Source organism: Stenella coeruleoalba (assembly GCF_951394435.1).
Source record: "Stenella coeruleoalba genome assembly, chromosome: 18".
Lineage (NCBI taxonomy): Eukaryota > Metazoa > Chordata > Mammalia > Artiodactyla > Delphinidae > Stenella > Stenella coeruleoalba.
The window spans coordinates 63982996-64003348 of record NC_137164.1 but is presented as its reverse complement, the minus strand read 5'-3'; the positions used below and the strand labels follow the sequence as shown (position 1 = coordinate 64003348).

The 20353-nt window shown below is 41.6% G+C and overlaps 1 protein-coding gene across 6 annotated transcripts in view; it reads left to right on the top strand.

Annotated features, from left to right (window-relative positions):
• DZIP1 (DAZ interacting zinc finger protein 1) overlaps nucleotides 1-20353 on the top strand; it is a 54049-nt gene that overhangs the window by 31340 nt on the left and 2356 nt on the right. For 5 of the 6 annotated variants that reach the window (XM_079902741.1, XM_079902742.1, XM_079902743.1 and 2 more), the window contains 9 exons: nucleotides 765-821; nucleotides 6358-6417; nucleotides 11053-11192; nucleotides 14315-14477; nucleotides 14768-14897; nucleotides 15592-15645; nucleotides 17237-17430; nucleotides 18582-18712; nucleotides 19930-20104. In XM_079902741.1, coding sequence (XP_079758867.1) covers nucleotides 765-821; nucleotides 6358-6417; nucleotides 11053-11192; nucleotides 14315-14477; nucleotides 14768-14897; nucleotides 15592-15645; nucleotides 17237-17430; nucleotides 18582-18712; nucleotides 19930-20104 — 1104 coding nt within the window. The remainder of the gene's footprint in view (nucleotides 1-764; nucleotides 822-6357; nucleotides 6418-11052; nucleotides 11193-14314; nucleotides 14478-14767; nucleotides 14898-15591; nucleotides 15646-17236; nucleotides 17431-18581; nucleotides 18713-19929; nucleotides 20105-20353) is intronic. The other variant, XM_079902744.1, reaches the window with a different exon arrangement.

The following is a 20353-nucleotide window of genomic DNA, read 5'->3' as shown; positions in this document are numbered from 1 at the left end:
AACATTATCTGTCCATACAGTGGAACATTATTTGGCCATAAAAGTACACGCTGATGCTGACACGTGCTACAACATGGATGAACCTTGAAAACATGATGCTAAGTTAAAGGAGCCGATTACAGAGGACCACATATCTAATTGTATGATTCCATTTCTCTGAAAGGACCAGAACAGGCAAATCCATAGAGACAGAAAGTAGATCAGTGGTTGCCAGGGGCCGGGGGGAGGGAGAGATGGGGCTAATAGATACGGGTATTTTTGGGAGGTGTACATGTGGTGAGAATGTTCAAGAATTAGGTAGTGGTTACGGTTGTACAGCTCTGTGACTGTATTTTTTTAAATTTAGTTGAAGTATAGTTGACTTACAATGTTGTGTTTAATTTCTGCTGTACAGCAAAGTTACTCAGTTATACATAAATATTTTTCATATTCTTTTCCATTACGGATTATCACAGGGTATTGGATATAGTTAGTTCCCTGTGCTATACAGTACGACCTTGTTGTTTATCCATCCTATGTATAATAGTTTGCCTCTTTGACTATGTTAAAACCCACTGAATTGTATACTTTAAGAGGGTGAATTATATTTCAATAGGCTGTTATTTAGAAATTGGTTTAGGTTAGTCGGTAATATCTTTGTCTTTTGTCCCTCATCGTCTGTATATATCTTGACTAATTTGACGAATATTTGGTTGTCATCATGTTCAGGTGCTGACGCTATAATTACAGAACGCTGTGAGCTTTTTCTTTTTATGCTTTTTCAGTGAATGCCCCAGCCCCACAGACTTTGGATGCTAAGTCAAGTCTAACAATGGCACATGGTAAGTTTCAGCAACGCCTCAGCGTTTTATGTACAGTTTCCACCCTGAGTTAGGTAACTTATTAACTGAAAGTGCTTCTGTGTGGGGTAATTATGCAAAGAAAACATTTTGGTGAATGCAAAACGGTTAATGAAACTGCAGTCTTCCTATGTAATGTTACTGTGAACTGATCATACCCACCAGTCGTAAAGTATAAAACGTATCTACTGCTGGGCTCACAGGTACAGATTCTAGCTCTGGGTAGTACTTGGATCATTTATGATATTTGGGGGAAAGTCATAGGTATTGGGTAAGAGGATGACTTTCTACTAGACCAGCCAACCAGCACATGCCACAGGGCATATGTGACTGTTTTTATAACTTTCAATGTGGCAGCAAGTCACCTCTTTTAAACAAACAGTTTCAGTGATTGGTTGGAAAAAAACTAGAAAAGACATGTGATGGAAACCAAAAGAAAAAAGTAGGAACCACTGGATGGAACTGCCGCCAGGATCCAGTTCTTGGCCCAGGCCACAGACTGGTAATTGTTACTAACATGATCCAGTAGACAGGGTGAATATTTATAGACATGTTTTATTTTTATACAGCTAAGGTGCTAACAGTTTTTATAGTATCTTTTTCATATATTGTTTTCCTAAGGTCTGCTGTATATTAAATGAATTAGGATGGGAGGGGGACCACCTTTTTCCTGTCTTACCTACAAATGCTTCTGGAATCTAATGATTACTTCATTCCACTTTTCTTTTTAGCCTGTTAGTTAGGACTTAAATCCATGGTCAGTCGAGTTGGACTTTTTTGTCTTCATAAATATTTTGGTCCATATATCATGGCCTTTTGTAATTATCGTTTTTACTCACTGACTGACTCATGAAGTGTTTATTGCCCCTTATTTTTTTTCCTAAGATCATTTCAGGTGGATCGGTTCCCTTTGGCATGTGTTTATAATACGTACTGCATAAATTCTTCACATATTGGATGTTATTATTTACAAGTGTTTAGAACATGCAGGGTTTTTTCCTTTGAACCAGTAACAGAGATAAAATGTATGTTTGACCTGTAGAAATTTCTTTAATATTGAAGATAAGAGAAAATTATCTCCGGCAGTTATTCTCTATTCATTTTATTTAGGTCAGGTCTAAAGTCTCTCTGTTGCCTCCTTTTTTAAGGTTGATTTTTTTCCACTCTTTTTGAGATTCTGTTCCCATATAGGTCCATTACAGAGTATTGAATAGAGTTCCCTGTGCTGTTCAGTAGTAGGGTTGATTTTTACAAGGCATTGCTGGCTACTTCTTTTTTGTCCCTCAACACGTGTTTTCGTTTCTTTTGTTTCCCACCTTGTTCTTGTGAGCCTCCTATCTGGCATTACACGAGGGCCATATTTTCTTCGTTTTATATTTTTGGTCCCCGATAAAGGACGCATACAGTAGGCATGTAATGCTCTCTGGGGCTGATTCTGTCAGTCCTAGAGCACTGTGCCTGTGTGGACCCTGGCCTGAATCAGCCATGCCCCCTTGCTGGCATCTGTTGGGATTGAAATGCTCTTTTTAAATGCCAGCCAGACCTGGCACGAGGCCCACAGCCCTTGGATTGGGATCAAAGCTGATTTGTGAGCATCTCAATGGGCAGGGGCAGAGGAGGAGGCTTGGTGGTGGCCCACTGCCTGGCCACCCCCAGCTGTGGCAGCTTCCCCGGGTGCTGGGGGCAGGGGCACAGGGAGGGTTGGTCACGTATCGCACAGCATTAATTAGCCCAACTTCCTCTCTGTCTTTCCCTTTGTTCTATCTCAAAGCTTGATGAGGTCCTTTACCATGAAAAATCTCATGATTCCTCACCGGCTGAGGTTGGGTTCCCTGGGACGCAGACGCCGGGCTGGAGGTTTGCGGGTGCTCTCTGGGCAGTGCTCTCAGACAACACCTGTGAGAGAAGCAGAGTTGGGCGTTAAAGGGGTGTTGATCCCAGACGCAGCTGCAGCGGAGGCCTCAGCAGGTCTGACCAGGAGCTTTAGAGCTGGGGTGGGCACTTTGAAATCTTCCTGGATTGAGGCCGTCAGGTATAAGACATAGGTTGCCCCTGGGAGGGGGCACGCTCCTTTCAGCTGAGACAAAGCAAAAAGTAGGAGCAAAAGGTGGCAGGAAAGCACTGGATGTGAGCTATTGGTGCAGACAAATTGTTTGGCTGAGCATAGAGTATGCAAGAGATTTGAGGGGCTTCCCTGGTGGCGCAGTGGTTGAGAGTCCGCCTGCCGATGCAGGGGACGCGGGTTCGTGCCCCGGTCCGGGAAGATCCCACATGCTGCGGAGCGGCTGGGCCTGTGAGCCATGGCCGCTGAGCCTGCGCGTCCGGAGCCTGTGCTCCACAACGGGAGAGGCCACAACAGTGAGCGGCCCGCGCACCACACACAAAAAAAAGAGAGATCTGAGGGACAGGCTGGTTCAGGTTGTTCACGGCAGCCACTGAGTGCTGGGCTGAAGCTGTTTGGGTCGTCCTTGTGGCATTTTGTAGCGGCTGAATGTTCTGAGGCTGAGCATGGCAGGATTGGAGAGCTGGGCTGCAGGAAGCTTAGCCTGACCGATGCGTTCAAAGAACCTGAGCTGGGAGATCACTTGGGTATGTTAGAAATAGTCTAAGAGATTCCTCACCTAAGAATCGGGTTGTGGTGATGAAACAGAAGGAAGTGGATGTAACAGCTGTTCCATGGGATTGGTGGAAAGGCTGTGCAAGTGATTGGGGGCCAAAGGTGAGAGAAGGCTCAGAACATGATGAGCTCAGGTACTGGGTGGATGGTGGTGTCATTCAGAAAATTCCAGAAGACAAACCCAGCAGCACCCGTAGGGAAGCACTGGGGCTTCGTGGCCAAGAGTCTGGAGTTTGGAAGCAGACAGTCTGGTTTCACGGTTGACTAATGAAACTGTAGGGGCCTAGGTTTACCTTACCTGCCAAATGGGGAGAAGAGTCTTGGCTACTTCAGTGGGCTGCAGTACGCACAGAATGAAGCAAGGCCTTTGGAGCAAAAGCCACTGAGCAAGCACTGGCTAACCGTTAGCTTCTAGGGTGGGGGTGATGAGGTCCAACGGAGTCAGCCAGTGGAGAGAGGGCTTGGTGAAAGTCTGGGAGTTTTTCTTCTGGAGGTAATGGTGGGAGACCGACATAAGGATTTTTCTGGCGGCCTTTGGCAAGTTCGGAGGGGAAACTCAAGCCCCCAAGAGTTTCAGCTCTCACCCTGGAGATCTCAGCTCGGGGCAGGAACTGGAGGCTGGACCTGTGGCTTATAAAGCATGAGAATGGCAGGCCTTCCCTCCCAATTTGGGACATCAGTCTGCTTTGGGAACTGGGGTCTGGTCAACCTCACTTCCTCAGCCTTTATTATTATAGGAGCCCAGGTTCGGGAATCTGCCCCTCCTCCGCCCTCTGCATCGCTGCAGGAAATGTCAGATTTTGACAATCCTGACTCAAGAGAGATAAGTCATAGGATTATCCCTGTAATATAATGATAATAAAATGCATATGATGATTTTGTAAAATTCTATAAAACTTTTCCTCATAACTTTATTCTTGTCATTTTCATAAAGTACAATAAAATATAAACCATGTGAATTAAAAAAATGAGATTAGCTTAATCCTCCTAAAACCTGTTTTCAGCAGTTCAAACTAGTAGAATAGTCTGTTTGTATAACTTTATTTTTTAAATTTTTAAATTTTTTATTGAGGTATAGTTGACATATAACATATTAATTTCAGGTGTACGATATAATGATTTGACATTTGTATATGTTGCAAAATGATCACCACAATAAGTCTAGGGCTTCCCTGGTGGCGCAGTGGTTGAGAGTCCACCTGCTGATGCAGGGCACGTGGGTTCGCGCCCCGGTCCGGGAAGATCCCACATGCCGCGGAGCGGCTGGGCCCGTGAGCCATAGCCGCTGAGCCTGCACGTCCGGAGCCTGTGCTCCGCGACGGGAGAGGCCACGGCAGTGAGAGGCCCGCGTACCGCAAAAAAATAAGTCTAGTTAACATCCCTTGCCACACATAGGTACACATTTTTTTTCTTTATTTGTATAACTTTAAAATCTTGATGCTGAATAACAAATATGAAAGCACCTTTTTGGTGTTCAACAGTTGTGTTACATGTTACATGGAATTACATGCTCCTTTGTGGGGCCATGTTTACATTTCAAAATTAAAGTGGACTCCTATTTACTATAGGCTGTGTTCCGAAAGTTCATTTGAAAGTAGTTTAAAATGCATTTCTCCCATACAGTCAATGTCAGATATGTTGAGTAGATTGCTGAACAAGCTGTAAGAGCCTGTTTTTAAACACCTAAATATAATACGTATTTATTTGTATATTCCTATTATATGTGTGTGTATGTGTATATTTGTATATGCCTAAAATAGAGTATCAGAAACACCCTTTAGTAAATCAGAAGCCAGACCTTCAAAGTAGGAGGTAGTAAATCCGAGGTGATACGTGCAAAGCTCTTAGGTCTGTGCCTGGCAGCCCGGTGAGCACGCAGGAATTGTTGCTATCATTAGCCTCCCCACTCGCCCACCCTGGGGTCTGGTGGCAGGATGAAATGACCCCCGTATTGTGGGAGCAGGTGGAGAGCTCTCTGGGCAGGTGCCCCATGTCAGTCTCCAGGCTGAAGATGAGGGGCCCAGGCACCTCCTAAGTCAGACTTTTGGTTGCATTTCATTCTGTGCCTAATGCCTGACTGCTGTGGTTAGTGAGACCTTCAGCCAAAACCTGGAGAACCAAGAAGGAGCTTTCCCTCTGTTGATCGGATGGGGTTTGCTTTATCTGTGCTGCCTGCGGGTTTCCTTGTGTGGGCACAGTGACATTTCCCTGGGAAGTCACCCAGAGGCCTCATCTCCGCCGGCCACTGTTCTGGGGGTGGGATTGGGAAAAGCCCATCTTCGTTTCTCATCTCCTCACCTTCACCCTGGTGACTCTCTGGGAGCAGAACTAGGTCTTGAAACGTGGTTTAGGGACACGAAGGTGTATAAGAATGGGTCTTGGTCCTGCTGCTGACCCCAGGATACCTCTCCTTGCCCTTTTACCATTCTGGTCCTTCCACTTAAAGACCCTGGGGCTGGCAAGAAGTGGGAATCCCAAGGCCCTGGGAATTTTTTATCTTTGGAAATTGAATATTTTCAATAATTTTCTATCTAGCCACCTGGTCAAGATACAAGGAAAATATTTTTAGGGATAAGTGAAGGAGATCTTTTGCAGTTGTGTTCTTGTGCCTTAAAAAAATCATGTCTGGCACTAAGTTGATGAGCAATAAATTTTAACTTTATTATTTAAAATGTAATTTCCTGAGAGTGGAGTTAACAGAAAATATGTAGCAAGGGAAGATACTATGGAAAGGAGACCAGCTTTAACTGGCTGCCTTAATATTTTTTTCCCAGTAAATTCTTGCTATTTTAGGCATGGTTAAAATACTGTGGAACGATATCTTTCAAAGTTGTTTGAAAGGAACTAATTTTACTTTGCTGTCGTCCTATTTGTACTATTCTTATTTTTCCTCATTAATAGAACAGGCATTCTCATCGCACATACTGGAACCAATAGAAGAACTTTCAGAGGAAGAAAAAGGTAACAAAGAGGGGTTATATCTGCATCAATCACATTTAGTTGCTAAAACCCAAGCCTCGGAAGTATGGTTCCGTGGTTTTTATGGTAGTGTATCAAAATGAGGGAAGACATTTAGGTTTGGATTACATTTTCAATCTCCATGTAGTATTCTGTCATCCTATTCCCCCAATGTGCTGTTATATTTTTCCCCCACTTTACTGTTTTTTAACATGTGAATAAGAAATTTCCTGTGTCAGTGAACTTGAAAAAAGATTTTAAGCCTTTATGTCAATGCAGAGATTTTTTGATCAGATGACAAGTCGACACAGTTGTGTGCCAGGTTATACAAAAATATTCATATCACAGTAGTTATTTCTCATGCCCTGAATCTATGAAATGAATAGGTGAGGTGCCCATTTCAAAAATTGTTTTTAATAACAAGGAAGGCATAATGTCTAAGCCCTGAATGTGGAATATTTACACGCAGAATATCTTAATGGCAGAATTTGGGAGCTGTTACAGGTTTTGGGGAGGTAATTAAGATTATGACTGCTTCCTCATCTTATTTGGTAGTAATAATAAAACTTATTTTCTACCAACTAATCTTTGAAGCTTATGAATATTTACATTATTAAGAATATTTTCTAATGCTAGATTTATCCTAAATTATGTTGGAATCAGTTTATCATAATTTTCTCCTTAGTAATAATAATGCTTTACCATATTTTGCTTCTTTAGGAGAAAACAAATTGTTAATATTTACGTGGGCTCTGGTTTTGTCATTTTTGTTAGGAAGAGAAGTGAAATTATATGTTCTAGTATGTAAATTCCTGATATTATAACTGCTTATGTGTTCTCTAGACAGTTTCCAGTTTTCTTGTTTGTACAAGGCTACAAATTGAGAAGGGACTACATCAGGCATATCTATAACATCTACATGATGTGTATTTTCATTTTACTTGCATGTAACATGCTTTCTCTCTCCTACATAAGTATCATTTATTGATGTCTGAAACCCAAAATCCCTTATTCTCAGAAGAATCTATGAAACGTATCAGGAGGTTCATAGATAGGGTCCAAAATTTTGAAACTGGAATCGCAAGTCATATAGTTCACACTCATTTAAAAACGAGTCAGCTGGTTTCCAAGAGGAATCCTGATTTGTCCATCATCCCCATTTCAGTTCCAGGTTTCACCCACTGCATATTCTGCCTGTGTTTCTTTTAGAAGTCTACCTAGACCATGTAAGGCATGAGTTAGGGATCGTTGACAGCAAACACCATCATCGGCTGTTGCCACATTTAGGGAGCTGAGTTGGGAAAGAAAATAATCTTTGCCACCCTCCACGCGTTCAGACACAGCTCTGGTGAGGGACGAGAAAGTGCTGAGGACCGCTGAGAACAGCCAAGTCCCAGCGCACTGTCACAGAAACCAGTGACCGCATCTTTCTGGTGCCTCCGTGGAGCCAGCATGCTGGCAGCAGATTGATTGCCATCAATAAATTCCTCAGCTTGTGCTAACATTTGCAGACAAAGGCCTGTGCAGATAAATCTTCGCAATGGTTTGCAAAAACAGTACAACTTTTTACCAAGAAGTAACTCGCATGAGACTGTTTCTTCATCCTTACTTTCTGACAGTTGTGTCGAGACAGACTTGATCTTGCCGTTCTGTAAGATGTTAGAATGTGAGGGCCAGGAGGGATCTTAGGGGCTATTTTATTTTTCAGAAACTTGAAATATGGGGGGATTAGGAGCTTGCTTCAGGTCGTCGAGTTTAATTAGTGACAGTGCTGGAACTAAAGTCCAGGTTTTCTGTTTTCCGTAGTTTAATGCAAAGAACAAAGAGATGGAGGAAGGCAAACTGGTCCGGCCTTTGCAGGACTGGCTGGGTCGCCTTTGGGGAAGTCTCTTTACCTCTGGTTTTAGAGTCCTCTTGTGAATAATGAGGAGATTGAGTACTAGATGATCAAGTCCCCTCCAACTCAGCAATTCTGTTGTGTTTTGCTTCGTTTTGCTTTTTGTGCATTTGTTTTGTTTTTTTACTACTTGCTTTGCGCTACAATTATTTGCTTACCATAAATGGTGTGTTGTAAGTCTGATGTAACTGATCACACGTGTGCGTTAGTCTGGCCATCTGCTTGGGCATGCTTTAAAATTTTTAATTGGAGGAAATGCTGATCTCTAGAATATTTTGTCTTGTTGATCTTGGTGAGCAGTACGTGCTTTATTTAAAATCTTCAGCTCTGATTGTCTTTCAAGTAATTCATTTCACCTTTACATGAAAACTTTATTATTATTTTTTCCTATCCACTCTACCTTCTTTCTCTCGCTTCTGTCGGCCAGCCCCAGCCTTGTGAGAGTTCTTCCTATCGAGGGTTTTCTAATTATTCACAAATGGCTTTCCAAAGCGAGCACAAACAGGTAAAGGGAATTTGAGGGCAGAGGGAAATGTTTAATCTTCCATCATTTGGGGGAACTTGGACATCAAAATGAACTTGTCTTCGGGGGTTGAGGGTGAACCCAGACCAGTCAGCAAATGAATTCAGTTACTGCCATCAGAGGTCTTGCAACTCTTCTAGACTGGCCAATCCATCTGGGCATCACTTGACCCCTGCATGTGGCCCCATGTCCCAGAGCCTCTCTTCAGGCTGTGCTTCTGTGTCATTCCTTATATCTGAGATGCTGCCCAAAGAATTTTCTTTGCCTAATTGGGGTGGGAGGCGCACCTATTTCCATGGTAGCTCCATGACTTCCAGGTTCTCTCCTGGTACGTCCTCTTACTTTTAGCCCCAGACAGTTGCAGACTTGATGGCCAACCAGCAGCCACAGCCAGTGACAGCTGTGGCTGCAGCTAAGCCCTCTAGATTCTGATGGATTCAGTTCCTGGGACAGAAGTGTTTGTGTGTGTGTGTGTGTGGTTTCAGAATAGTGGAAAAACATTGGGAAAACAACAGCATGAATGCTGACAGTATAAAGTTTAAGATTACATCTGATTTTTATGCATATAGAATCACATAAAATTTCATAATTTTGATTTAGCAAGCCACCAAAGCAAAGTATAGAAAAGCATCCTCATACAGGATTTTCCCTCCTGTTTAATGTGCAGATAGTAATTTGACCAGTTTTGCCTTCAGCAAAACTGTTAATTAACGAACAGAAAGATTCTTTACTACTGGACTTGACTAGTATTTAGAAAACATCTTAACCAAAGGGCATATTTTCAAGATCTTCTGCAAATCCACATGCCATCAGAACCTAAAAATTCCATCTGCTGAGGTGGGTAAGACCACGGAACAATGGAGTATCTGTGAGGACCCGCCTGCAGCCCCAGACCTAGGCAGTGGCATCTGGTGCCCCCTCCTTTGGGCGAAGTTCTTTTGTTAGGAGAATAGACTTCAAATGATAATAGTACCATTGTCACATTCTCCCAGATCTGCCTTTGGATGTTCACAAAGGGTCTCAACTACCCAGCACTGAGCCTGTTTCCTTGAGGCTTCAGTTTCCTTTGACCTAAGGACTCAGTTCTTCAAGGTCGTTGTAATCATGCCCCTTTCTCCAAACCCTCTTAAACTAGACGTTTTTTTGGTAGGGAATAAAAGGAATAAGGAAAAGAACATTAGGAGAATCTGGCCTGTTATTTTTCTTTGTTTTTAATTATAGGTTGTTTTAAGGAAAATATACTTTTCCTAAGACTTTTTTTAATTTCGTTTTCATTTTGGTAAGTATTTTGAGAGGCATAATAATCTTCACATTTTGAAATTTTATGTGAACTTAACCTCCACTAAATTTATTATATAAATTTATTATATAAAAACTTAATTATTTAAAAGACATAGGGCTTTTTCTTCATTAAATGATACCTAAACTCTAACTGAATTTAGGAGTAATGAATTCTTGAGGAAGTAGTAAGAATAATTTTAGGATTAAACATTAAACTTCCAAATAAGTTTTTTCGACTTTGCTTCTCTAGAGACCTATTTCTCACATTATTTTCTAGCTATAATTTGATTAAGTGATCAAGAAAGTCTTTAAAGATACTGAAGTTTTGAAGCAGACTTAAGGTAGTTTTTTTTTTTTTTTTTAAATAGCATTACTTGGGGCTTCCCTGGTGGCGCAGTGGTTGAGAGTCCGCCTGCCAATGCAGGGGACATGGGTTCGTGCGCCGGTCCAGGAAGATCCCACATGCCTCAGAGTGGCTGGGCCCGTGAGCCATGGCCGCTGAGCCTGCGCGTCCGGAGCCTGTGCTCTGCAACGGGAGAGGCCACAACAGTGAGAGGCCCTCGTACCGCAAAAAAAAAAAAAAAAAAAAAATATATATATACATATATATATATATATATATAGCATTACTTGACTTTATTTTTATTTATTTTTTTTAACATCTTTATTGGAGTATAATTGCTTTACAGTGGTGTATTAGTTTCTGCTATATAACAAAGTGAATCAGCTATACATATACATATATCCCCATAAGGTAGTTTTAAAAGCTACAGTACTTAAGCATTATATATTGTGCTGAATGACTAAACTATTCAAAAACTTTAAAACATTATAAATGCTTGCTTGCTGTTTTGAAGTTGTGTTTTGCCATTTTCTGCTTAGAGGTTTAATGTGTTTGTTTAATTCCTTTTTAATACGTTATAAAAACTTATTTCAGGAAAGGAAAATGAACAGAAATTAAATAACAAGATACATTTAAGGAAAACTTTGAAGAATAACCCTTCCCTCACTAAGGAAATAAGAACAGTCTTGGAGCAGAGTTTGGTGGAGAAACTGGAAACCTTGGGGATTAGTGCAGTAAGTTCACCCACTTTGGGAATATTTGCTGTTTTGTTTTGTCTGTTCGGCTGCACCGCGTGGCTTGCGGGATCTTAGTTCCCCGATCAGGGATCGAACCCGGGCCATGGCAGTGAAAGCGCGGAGTCCTAACCAGTGGACTGACAGGGAATTCCCTATTTTGTTTTCTAAATAAGAAAGGATCAGAGAAGAGAAGAAGGCATGTCAGTTCTGTCACATGTGGAGATCGGAGGCTAATGTGACATGATGCATTAAACACTTCAGCTGGCATTCACTGGGTGCCTGGCACCTTTCAGAGAGCTTTCCAGATAGTAACTCATTTAAACATAGAAACTAATCTCTTAGGTAGGTGACAATATCATCTGTATTTTACAGAGAGGTGAAGTAACTTGCTTCAGGTCACATGTTCGTGACGAAGGAGCCAGGGTTTGCATCCAGGCAGTTGCAGGGCGGCTTACATTCTGATGTTAACTCCGAATTACTGCCTGTTACAAAATCAGCACTTAAGTTACCCTTATTAAATGAATGGATGAATGAATTGTATTTCACGTTGTTGCCAGATTGAGTCGTTCTGTACATCATGTTATATATACTCTTTGCTTTTTACATTTTTCATCGCATACATAAAATACACAAACTTAATTGAACAACCTGAATTTATATACCTGTGTGTGTATACATCACATGTGCATATATGTATGTGTATGCAAACGTATGTATGTGCATGGAATGTGCACAGGTATGTGCACATGTACATGTGTGCATAACGTACATGCAATGCATGTATGTTTATGTGTGGCTGTGTGTATGCAGGTCTGTGTGTATTTGCACGTGTGTGGATATTGTGTATACGTGTGTGTGTGTGCACAGATCTGTGTATGTATACATGTATATACACATGTGCATGCATTTGTGTGTATCTGAATGTATGTGTGTATATACACATATACGTGCGTATACAGATTTGTATGTACGTGGGGGGGGGGGTGTGTGTATGATCTGAACCACCACCCAGATCAAGAAAGAGATCCATCATTGCCAATACCCTAGAAGACTCTCTTTTGCTTTCCTTAGTCAATATAACTCCGTGCTCCCCAGCCAGAGGTAATGGCTATTCTGACTTAGTTTTTTTTTGTTCTTGAACCTCATAGGAGTGGCATCCTACACTGTGTTTTATTTTCCATCACTTCATTTGCTTATGATTTTTCCTGTACGATTCATACTTACTGTTTCATTTAGCCGTAGTTTGTGGTATAGTATTCCATTGTATGAATATACAACATTTTCTCTATTCTCCTGTTGATGGACATTTGGATTTTCAGTTTTGGGCTCTTTTTGGCCATTACATTCTTGTGCATGTCTTTTGGTGGACATAGGCATTCCTTTCTCTTGGCTGTGTATTTAGGAATGAAATTGCTGAGTGTAAGAGTATACACGTTTAGTTTTAATAGGTGTAGCCAAATAATTTTCCAAAGTGTAAAAGTTTACACTTTCCCTATCAGTGTGTGAGTTCCAGTTCCAGTCTGCATCTGGTTTTTGGGTTATATATTTTATTTGGAACGTTTCCTTTTATCCTAAGATTATAAAAACACGCTATATTTTTTTCCTAATGCTTACATAGTGTTTTTGTTTGTTTACTTATTTTGTCTATCTGGCCTTTAACAATTAAGTTTGGAAACAATGAGTTAGAGATCTAACCTTATTTCCAGTTGGATCAGTTGTCTCAATATCTTTCGTTGAGTAATCCACCCTTTCCTCGTTTGTTCGAAATAGCAGTTTTATCATATAGGACATTTTTATGTACATTTGGACTTATTTTTGGACTTTCAGCGGTTCTGCCCTTTCAACTATTTTTTCTATTCCTTTGCTAACACCATACTGGTTTAATTTTAGTAACTTTGTCCTGTACCTTAGTATCTGTTATAGGTCATGCCTTTTTCATTAGTCTTATTTCAAAAGTTTCTTGGCAGTTCTTCCATATTTTGTTTTCCAGTGAACTTTAGAAACAGCTGCTGCAGTTCCAGAATAACCCCTGTGGGGATTCTGATTGGAAATGCCTTAAATTTTCTGTATTATTTAGGAAGAACTGACATTTTTACAGTATTGGGTCTTTCCATCCAGCTGCAGGGTACAGGAAGACATATTGAACACCTGCTCACACAAACAGATGGTAGATCCATAATGACAGTCGATTGTAGGATGTGAAATGAAGGAAAAGTAGAGGGGAATGAATAACTGAGGTCAGAGAAAACTTCTTCTTGGAGGTAGCAGTTGATCTGATGATGGAGATTTCTGTCCCCTGGGCTACTGGGTGGGTGTTGGAGCCACTTCCTGGGATGGGGAAGACTGAGGGGAATGGTGGGGAGGAGATGGGAGTATGTGTGTGACACTGATATTGAATAAATGAATAAATAGCTCTTTAACTGGTTTTCTTCTGTCTAGATACCCTTCAAATCCAGAAGAATTTTCTCAAATCACCTCTTAAATTATGGCATTTTCCTAATTGAAAACCTCTGAGGATTTTCGCTTATCTGTGGAATAACCAACCTTTAAGCTTTTCATTTTGGCATCAGTCTCCTTTTCTGCTCTCCTCACCCATTCCTCTGTAGCATTAACCACTAGACATGCCTTGACTGTTTCTGTCCCATTGCGTGCCTTTCCCACAAGGTGATCCCACCCATCTGGAACACTCCCTCTTTTTACTTGTTTCACTCCACCCATCCCTCAGGCACAGCCCAACCTCCCCCTTAAGGCTTCTTGGCCCAGTGGGGCCTCTGACAGCCCCTCTCCCTGAATTCTTCTAGCCCTTGTGGACTCATTCAGTCCTTGTCACACACCTTGCACTGTTGGTTAATCAGTCACACACACGCCTTCCATGCATTTGGTCCTGGCCCCTACAGCCCCGTACCTTAGCCAGTCACATACAATCATACACACACGTTATGTGTCCCACTGCCCTGTGAGCTCCTTTTGGGACCGGGACCGTGTGTTATATGTCAGGGCATCCCTCACCTTACATGCAGCAGTAAGGACGAAAGGTTGGCATGGTTAATGCTGACAAATGTCCATGAAATGAAAAACATCCCAGGATAATTGATTAACTTAACATTTTATTCCTTCAGGATATACGCGGAATTCCAAGTGACCACTTGAATAGAGTGCTAAGAACCGTAGAATCAGCAAGACATGAGCGAGAAAGACAAATACCTAACATTCAGCAAATTCGTGAATTCCTTGAAAATCAGGTCAGCCGTAAAACTGAGGAGAGAACACTACTGTCCACAGGTAAGCCTGCTACCAACTGCCATTTCATTTCTGCAGATGGGAGCAAAATAGAACAACCGTTTCATAATTTTCGATTGTTCACAAACCTTGGAACTTAATTGGCAACTCTATTATTGTTTGAACCATGAAATGTTGGGTCTTAGATTGTGTTTTTTACATTAAAAACCCCCTGTAGTGTGGAGTCTAGACCCTTGAGACAGGCTTGTTCGTTTCAGTGCCAGCATAGACAGTATTGTAGTATTTTATTCTGCTTTTCACATCATAGAGACTCACGAATGACACTATTCCAGACAGGTACAGTGCTTCTCAAGTGGACACCCTTTCAACTGGAGAAATAGCCAAAGCAATACATCTTCCTCTCAAAAGCAGACAGTTGGTTAGACAAAAACCTGTTTTTACCGATAGGACATCTGTTCCAAAGTGAGTATTTTCAAGCCTAAAATTTTTTTATTAACGTTCATCTCAGTCAGCTCGGGCCGCCATAACAAACTACCATAGACTGGGTGGCTTAAACAACAGAAATTTATTCTCACACTTCTGGAGGCTGGAAGTTTGAGATCAGGGTGCTGGCACAGTCAGGTTCTGGTGAGGTTTCTCTTCCAGGACCCACAGATGGCCACCCTCTCACTGTGTCCTTACATGCCAGGGAAAGCAAGAGAGCCCTGGTCTCTCTTCGTCTTCTTACAAGGACACTAATTTCTTCATGTGGGCCCCATCCTCATGACCTCATCGAAACCTAATCACCCCATCTCCAGATACCATCACACTGAGGGTTAGGGCTTCAACATATGAATTTTAGGGGGTCACAAACATTCAGCCCACAGCAATGTTTGACCCAACAGAGAATCACACTTGGAATGCTTACCCATCTCTCGTTGTCTCAGGGAGAGTTGCTGCTGCTCACCCTTTAATAAAGCAAAAATCACCAATTCCTTAGAAATATATATATATATTTTTTTTTTTTCTTTTTTGGTACGCGGGCCTCTCACTGTTGTGGCCTCTCCCGCCGCGGAGCACAGGCCCCGGACGTGCAGGCTCAGCAGCCATAGCCCACGAAATCTGTTTTAAATTACATTATTCACTTACACCAGAAATATTTTTCTCTTGCTTTTAGAGTTAAGAAAAATATCACAGAAGATCATTTTCCCAGAAAGTCTTCAACTGTTGCGTGAGTACTGAGGGAGCAGGGGGTGGTGATGTTTAAAAATTCTTTTCACTGAACATTTCTTTCATTGTAAATTAGTATATTCATTGTGGTTCACTAGAGCCATAATTAGTACACATCATATTTAATCTGTGATTCCTTTGTTACATCTTTGTTCCTTTATCAGATATTACCTGGGTCAACAGTACTTATCCTGTGTGGCCTCCATTAACAAGGGGGACCACACCTGAGTCATTTCTGTTATTTTTTTCCCCCAACTGCCCACCTCCTGCCCGGTGTCTAGTAATGTTCGATAAATGTGTGATGTTGCTTTTTAATGTCTGGATCCATGATAGTGTAGCCGGATGATGTTTTAGTGTTCTAGCTCCTTGTGGAAGTTGATAATGGCCCTAGAACTTACTCTCTTAGGCTCTCTTATGATACTAAGAACCCTAGCTCAGTCATTCCTTAACTGTGGGACACTGATTCAGTGGCTTGCCTGTTAAAAAGGCTCTGTTTTCTTATCTATAATATGGGATGATGCTACCTTTTTCCCAGGATAGTTCTACAAATTAAATGAGAACATATGAAAAGGGCTCAGCCTCAGTACTTGGCACATGTGGGTACTCAATAAATTGTAGGTATATTATTGTTATTAATTGAGTAAAACTAATTTTATAATAATTGAATTCATCATCATTGACTTGTTCTGGCGATATCGATGCTTTGTTTCTTCATTAAGGCATTTTGTATATATACTAGAGACAGAATAAATATATTAAAGACAGTGTAAATAATAATTCACCCTTCAGAAGTACTTTTCATGTACATAATCTCATGGGAAGAGCCTTATTTCATGGGATGTAGTGTAACTGAACGTTGTATGGAATTTAGGTGCTCAATGAATTTTTTTTTTTTTTTTTTTTTTGCGGTACGTGGGCCTCTCACTGTTGTGGCCCCTCCCGTTGTGGAGCACAGGCTCCGGATGCGCAGGCTCAGCGGCCATGGCTCACGGGCCCAGCCGCTACGTGGCATGTGGGATCTTCCCGGACCGGGGCACGAACCCATGTCCCCTGCATCGGCAGGCGGACTCTCAACCACTGAGCCACCAGGGAAGCCCTCAATGAATATTTTTTAAATGAGTGAATACCACTCTGAATTTCTGTTTCACTTTAAAATGGGGTGATAATTCACGTGATGATACGAATGAGATTACGTATTTATGTAAAAGTCCTTTGTAGGGTGCCGTGTAAAGGTAAGCCGTAAGTAGTGACACTATTTTAAAAGATGACGTAGTCTTATTGCAAAAATATTTTTTTCCACTGTGAAATATTTTTCTTAGGTGTGTGAAAACCAATATTAAGAATATACAGATTTGGGCTTCAAGGAGTAATGTTCTAACTTCAGCACGTTTTGGTAGATACGCCATGTGGCTGGCAGGTCTGGATTTGAAATGACTCTTCGGCCCTTTGTGGCCCTGGCTGCCATCTTGTTCTGTGGCCACATGGGTGTCTATTACGCTCTCTGGAGAAGATTCCCACTGCTTTAAGGGACACATGGTAAATCCTGAAGCTTAGGGAAACAGCGTCCCCTGTTTGGGTTTTGATTTGTTTAGGACCCCTCCCTTCAGTTCAGAGGAAGAGCTGGACGATGGGGACCTCCTCCAGGCCTGTGTCTCGCCAGACTTACTTCCTGTGCTGTCATCTAAAAGCAACAAGAGTAGCTTTGGAAGGAACACCGTCAAAAGCGACACTGACTGGACCGAGGGAAGTGAAATTGAGGACTCTGCTATTTCTCCCAAGCCCACAGGTAAGCTTTTGTTATTGAAAATCCCTCTGGAAATTCTGTTTAGGACAGTGGTTCTCATCTGGGAGCACCAAGCACTGGGGAGTCTGAGCTGAGAAAGTGCCCGAGGAAAGGATGGGGCTAATCCAAAAGCTGCTGCCGCCTAAAGAAAATGGACAGGGCTTAGCAGGTAATTGATATTCAAGTGGAAGGAGAGGAAGGGGTTGGGGATGCCTGGATGTATTTGTAACAAATATAAGGGCTGCTGAAACAAACTACCACATACTCTGTGGCTTAAACTACAGAAACTTACTGACAGGAGCTGGAAGGCCAAAATCAAGGTGGCAAGGTTGGTTCTTTTTGAGGGCTGTGAGGAGAGGATCTAGTCTGTGCTTCTGTCCTTGGCTTGTGGACGGCTATCTCCTCCCTGTGTCTGGTCACACTGACTTTCTCTGGGCGTGCATCTATGTCCAAATTTTCTGCTTTTGTAAGGGCACCAGTCGTATTGGATTAGGGTCCACCCTAATGACCTCACCTTAACTTGATTCTCTCTTTAAAGGTCCTACTTCCAAATAAGGTCACATTCTGAGGTAATGGGGGTAAGGACTTCAACATATGCATTTGGGACATGATTCAACCCCTAACACTGGGTGACCTTGAGAATAACTGTTCTAATACACTGTGCTGCCTTTTGGATATGAGGCAATCCTAAAAGAACATAAGGTCCAAGTCGGTAACTGCTGATAATTTGCTAAGGAGAAGTGACGCTGAAGGGTCATTTTTTTTAAAAAAAGAAATTCTGTTTAGTGCAATGTAAAAATTATATATTTTAAACATATCATATATAATTATTGTATATAATTTGTATATACCATGTATTTATATAATTATGTAAAATATAACTAATCATTTAAAGACAACTGGTTTTGAAAACAATATATGAATATCCCATTCATGCAGGCTGCCTCACTGAAATTAAAGTTTCTGACCATGTACTTGAATGAGACCATCCTTCTCTGATTTAAAAATTTTATTCTTCTAGTCTAGAGGAGCATGATTTCCTTAAAGGAAGTATTTGCAAAGCTTAGACTCTCTCAAATTGTTTGTAAGGCTATTTTGGAACTGAAGATAAATATAATTTTTTTAACTTCACCTATTTTCTGTGGGTCCTATAGGAACCTCCATTAAAACATTAACTGGAAAAGTTGAAAAGACAGTTTCAAATCACAGAAGTGTGAATAAGCCAGTTGGTGGGCTTAATGTTGCTGAGGCGTTCATCAAAAAGGCACAAAAAGAAGATCTAAAGGTGAGATCACTTTTACTCGCTAAGCATACACAAATTCATCTTTTAATGAATATACCTTAATAATTGTATTTTTTACAGTGAAATGTAAAACAAATATAATTATTTAGTATAGTAGAGGTTGAGATTTTTACATTGTCTTGTTTTCAGTATCGTATTTCTTCCTATTCCATAGAGGATCAAAGATAGTGAAAGGATAACTGGTAATCATGTCCTATGCTTATCAAGTTCTACAGGTTTTCACAATCCTGTCACGTGTATTATTTGACGTTTGCAGATATTAGGTAGTTTGTTCACAGAAACTTGTGACTGATTAGAAACTGGGGACTTCAGATCTGAGTCTAGGAACCTTTCTGCCACCGTGGCGAGACCTGGAAGTGAAATAGGGACTTTCAGGGTTGGGAGCCAGAGTCGGTGGAGAGATGCTTCAGGTCCATGACCCAAGCACAGGGCAAAGCCAAGCTCCCCTCCCCGAGTGGAGGAGAGGCCCTGACACACTCCAAGGTCCCACACCAGGCACCAGAAGTGCTTCTGTGGACAGAGACCTGGGCAGGCTCGTCTGTGTTGATGGGGTCTGCCAGTAGTAGTTGCTCTTTTCTTAATTTTTCCCTTGAATTAGATTTCATTCCTCCCCTGCTCATGTGTGGAATCCAGAGCATTTCGTCAAACTACATTTGTACGGTAGTGCCATTTGTGTTACACAGCCAAGAATGACAAAAAGTCACAAAAGGTCAAGAGAGAACCACCGCGTCTTCCTTAGAAGGGGCGCCCGAGAAACACGCGCTCCTTTAGGTCAGGGCCGTTTCTGCAGGGCCCGCATGTGATGACTCCTGCAGTTAAATGTCTTAGTATCACAGAGGTAAGAGCCCCAGAGCCAGCCTAGCTGCTCCTTGGGGAGCATCCTGACTTGACTTCTACGACGTAGTCGTAGAAGTCCCTGGAATTTGCTAAATTCATGATTGCTGAGTAGGAAACGTTCATTTCCACAGCAAGGAACAGAAAAAGAGGTGATTCCCTCTGCTTTCAAAGCACAGATTTCCAAATCCGTTTCATTTCCCCTCCAGAGATGACCAAATGACCAGATTGGGGGATCCTTTGAGGCTCCCAGCTTCTCATCCTTCAGTGTCTGCGGCTCAGTCTGGCCAACAAAGCGGTCAGGGGGCTCTAACACGCACAGTTTCTTTAGGAAACATTCATTATTCTCCACGTATCTTTTTCAGTGTGCAGATGTGGACGATAATGACTGGGACATATCATCCTTAGAGGAAGAGAAATCTTTGGGGAAAAGAATTGGAAGAGAACAGAAGGAACCTCCACCTGTGAAGAATGAATCAAATGCTACTCAAGTGCCAAGTGCCTGGGGTGCAACTAACCAGAAAGGGCCAAAGGGAGAAGGTTCGCTGCTTTGGTGTCCAGCAGAAGCCTCTATAAATATCTAAGCTATGCTAATATATTATCAGACAGAGACACTGTTGGCATAACAACGATCTTGCTTTCCTTACATTATTTTAACAAGGACTGAATGTGAACAACTTACTGATTTGTATATATTTACTAATTTTCTAAAGTTTAATTTTAGGTCTAATCCTTAGTCTTTAAATTTCTAAAATATCTATTTTTGAAAACGCCCATATAGTCTCTTCG